The 3,434-nt window shown below is 48.8% G+C and overlaps 2 protein-coding genes across 2 annotated transcripts; one reads left to right on the forward strand and one right to left on the reverse strand.

Annotated features, from left to right (window-relative positions):
* Nucleotides 1-66: 66 nt before the first annotated feature.
* Nucleotides 67-704, forward strand: H310_00082 (hypothetical protein; the record flags this gene model as incomplete). The annotated part of the gene is made up of 5 exons (XM_008862709.1): nucleotides 67-90; nucleotides 186-299; nucleotides 363-394; nucleotides 476-594; nucleotides 652-704. The coding sequence occupies 5 exons, from the start codon at nucleotides 67-69 to the stop codon at nucleotides 702-704; spliced, it is 342 nt and encodes a 113-aa protein (XP_008860931.1).
* Nucleotides 705-2,279: 1,575 nt separating this feature from the next.
* Nucleotides 2,280-2,694, reverse strand: H310_00083 (hypothetical protein; the record flags this gene model as incomplete). The annotated part of the gene is made up of 2 exons (XM_008862710.1): nucleotides 2,280-2,376; nucleotides 2,429-2,694. The coding sequence occupies 2 exons, from the start codon at nucleotides 2,692-2,694 to the stop codon at nucleotides 2,280-2,282; spliced, it is 363 nt and encodes a 120-aa protein (XP_008860932.1).
* Between the last annotated feature and the right edge of the window lie 740 nt (nucleotides 2,695-3,434).

Below are 3,434 nucleotides of genomic sequence, written 5' to 3' on the forward strand. Positions count from 1 at the left end.
TTGAACTTATCATCAAGCACTCATATTCAATTTTGGAAGGCGACGTGATCATCGAACGACTCCATGATGGAGACATCAAACTCGACACAGGTATGATCTTCCGACCCAATGTGCATCTCTTCCATGGCACAACATAACGCGACTTCATCTTCCGCACGTGCCATTTCAGCTCTGAGAACTGCAAGGTGGGCCTCGTCATCGTGTTCTTCAAGAAAGCCCCGGGCAACGGCGACGACAGCTGGGTCACACTCGGGGTTTTCGGGCAAACGGCCGACACGCTCCAGTTTGGATTTCATCAGGTGAGGGATCTTGAATTGATTGCCGCCGCCATTCTTCAAAATTTCCAACATTACGACTTGTAGCGTGCGAAAGTTGGAAAGCAGCGTCGTATGCGGTACGTCATCCCACGCATCACGCACATTCCGTACGATGTCGTCGATTGTTCTTGCGGCGCACTTCACTGAAGACTTTGTAGAGCACGAAAGAAACCCAAATCAAGCACGTTTCAATCGGGTGAGTTGGCAGGCTGGCAAACGACATTGATGCAGAAACCATCACAATACCCTGCGGACGCAACGTCGACATCGTCAACAGGTATGTGTGGGCCGGCGTTGTCTTGCTGGAGTTTAATCATTTTGCTTTCACCGATAGGCCAGAGCCTTTTAATCGCTGGTATGACATTGTCCAAAAGCATTTTCTTGTAGACAGCTCTTGTAACCGCGACAGGTGTTGTAATCAATGTCCCTTTTTCTCGATTGATGCTGGTTCTTGCAGCAGGCACCATTTCTGTAAACGGCCAGCATCCAATTTTTCCGTCCCACCACGATTGTTTATTGTGGTCCCATCGTGGTTTAGCCACAGCACAAAGTACCATAATCTATTTTGTAGTTTGACATGTATTTTGCCGCAAAACGAGGTGCAGTACCTTTAAAATGTAGTTCTTGTTTTTCACGGATCGTGGCGGAGGAGTTTCACCAGTTACACCGTAAAATGTGCACCTGGTTACTTTGAGAAAGAACCATTTTTCGTCAACATGAACATAATTGTCCATGCTGGCAACAGTAAAATCCGAGCGTATGTGGCTTAGAGCCCATTTGCTACGGAAGTACATGTTAGATGGTGTTAAGAATGGTTTCAATGGACGAAAGTATTTCTTGAAATACGCCGATTTTAGACGTTTGAACAGAACAGTCTTTGGAACGCCTGTGGCCGCAGCAAGATCACGTAACGTAGTTCGGTCCTTTGGGTCCGTTGCCTTAATCTTCTCCAAAAGGTCCGGGTACATGAGCTTTCGCCCACATTTTCCCTTTCTTCTGCTCACAACACTACCGTACTTTCCTCTGTCGGGCTGGCGGCCACGTTTCCAAATTCTGTACACTGTCTGTTGAGATACTTTGTACTCATCAGCGACAGCACACACTACTCCCATGGGTAAACGGCCCTCACATGACACCTCGAGGAGATGTTTGAATATCTCCTCTCGTTGCCAGTCCTTGATGTTGACCTTACTCCCTTTTCCAGTGGCGGGCTTGGCAGCTTGGGATTCCGTGGTTTCAACACGGACAGTCACCACGACATCGTATTCCTCTCACATTGTACAATTTGTGAATACATTGATTTTTGCACGATGAACACACTGATTGCACCCCACGATTGAACTGGTTTTTCCACTTAAAAGGGAACAGACTAGTACGTTGAACCGTGCGTACAACAGATACGTCCAAACTCAACTCCCAGCGGATTGTACTGGCAGAGAGACCCGTCTCGTTGCAGATTTGCCGCTCCATTCGCTTTGTCATTTTACTCGCTGTTCGGCCCTTGTAGCGCTTGCCGTACGAGTCAGGGTCCGTCAGGACGCTTGTTATCGTCTCCCGGTGGCGGCCCATGAGCTCGGCGATCTCAGAGGTCGACTTTCCGCACCTACGGAAAGCCACCACCGACGCGACCTCTTCGGGGGTCAGTTTAGTGTTCTTTCCCATGAACCCAATCTATTTGATGCTGAATATGTATGACAGGATAGTTATGAATCATGGACAAGTGCTTACACGCCTGCATTACCTCCAATACGTGAGAAATTCAAACGTGTCTGAGCTTGCGCTAATTTAATGTAGCGGTCGTGAAATCGAATTTTCTGATATTGGCGCGAGAACTCGCGTTTTGCAAAGTTGGCAATCAAGAATTTCGGCCAATAATCCTGGCAGTCTTGTTTGTTTTTGAAGCTCTGATACTTGATTGGATAAAAAGTATGATGATGCGCTAATCAAGTGGCGCGGAGTGTATCACGTGATCACTTGAAAAAAAAACCACATCGTCACATCGACGGGCACTTCGCCAGAGAATTCCAAGCCAAAGTTGCTCGTGTCGATGGAACACAGCCTACGCCGTGGGCCTATTCGTGACCCACCTTCACATAATCCAAACGCGGTACCGGTTCGGGGGCGTGAACTCCGTGTTCAACACGACCGCAGCCGTGAAGCTCATTCGCAACAATGACACGATGAGCGACGCCGCGTAGTTGGAAGTGCGCCTTCGACAGAGGTCCAGACATGGCGGCTGTGGAACCCCCCCCCCAACAATGCAAACCAGCCAGTAATTGTGTGGGTCGCACACGATGAGTCCGTCTTTTACGCGAATGGTGACGGCGGTAAAGGATGGTCCAAACATGAAATGCACAACCTGCACAAGGAGGGCCATGGGCGCTCGATTATGGTCTCGGATTTCCGGTGCTCCTGCCGCCGTCGTTTGTACACCACTCTCAATGGAGAAAAGACGTACACAGCGCGAATGCTACACGTCGTCAAGAACAACGAGGACAATTGGATATGTGAGGACATGATCAAGCAAGTAAAAGACGAAGTCATATCAGCCATCAGCCTTCAAGCACTTGGACCTTGACGCTCTGGGCTTGTTTACCTTTGACCAGTCCACCATCACGGAGCTTTTGCGACCAATGCCCTTCGTGCCTCAAACATGAGCCTTACGTCTGGTGGTGCTCAAGCCATTCTTCGTCCAGGTCAACTGAAACATGGAAAGGCGCAAAGCATGGTTTTTGAGACGGGGCATCCGCGCAGTCGGGAGGCAAAAGGCCTAAGGCAAGTTCTTTTAGAGCATGGATACGACGCCAAGCATCTTAGGATGCCACTACTGCAAGCAAACAAGCATCATCTCAAGCCAAGAAGACGTACATTTGACTTGTGTCAGGCACTGCACGCTGCCGAACTTTGTGTGCCTAAACAACCCTAGCATTTAGTTGACGCATATTTTGAACTCTTAGACCGCCGTGGCAATTGATAGAGATCACGTCGATTTTTGGCGAAATGGAACCTGCGACTTCTACTTGGTGAACGTTCTTAGGCCCTGGTCGGGGAAAAAACTGGGACGAAATTTAAACTTGGACTCTTTGCTATCCGGACGATATTAACCGGTCGCAGTTT

The sequence above is a fragment of the Aphanomyces invadans genome, assembly GCF_000520115.1.
Source record: "Aphanomyces invadans strain NJM9701 unplaced genomic scaffold supercont1.1, whole genome shotgun sequence".
NCBI lineage: Eukaryota > Oomycota > Saprolegniomycetes > Saprolegniales > Verrucalvaceae > Aphanomyces > Aphanomyces invadans.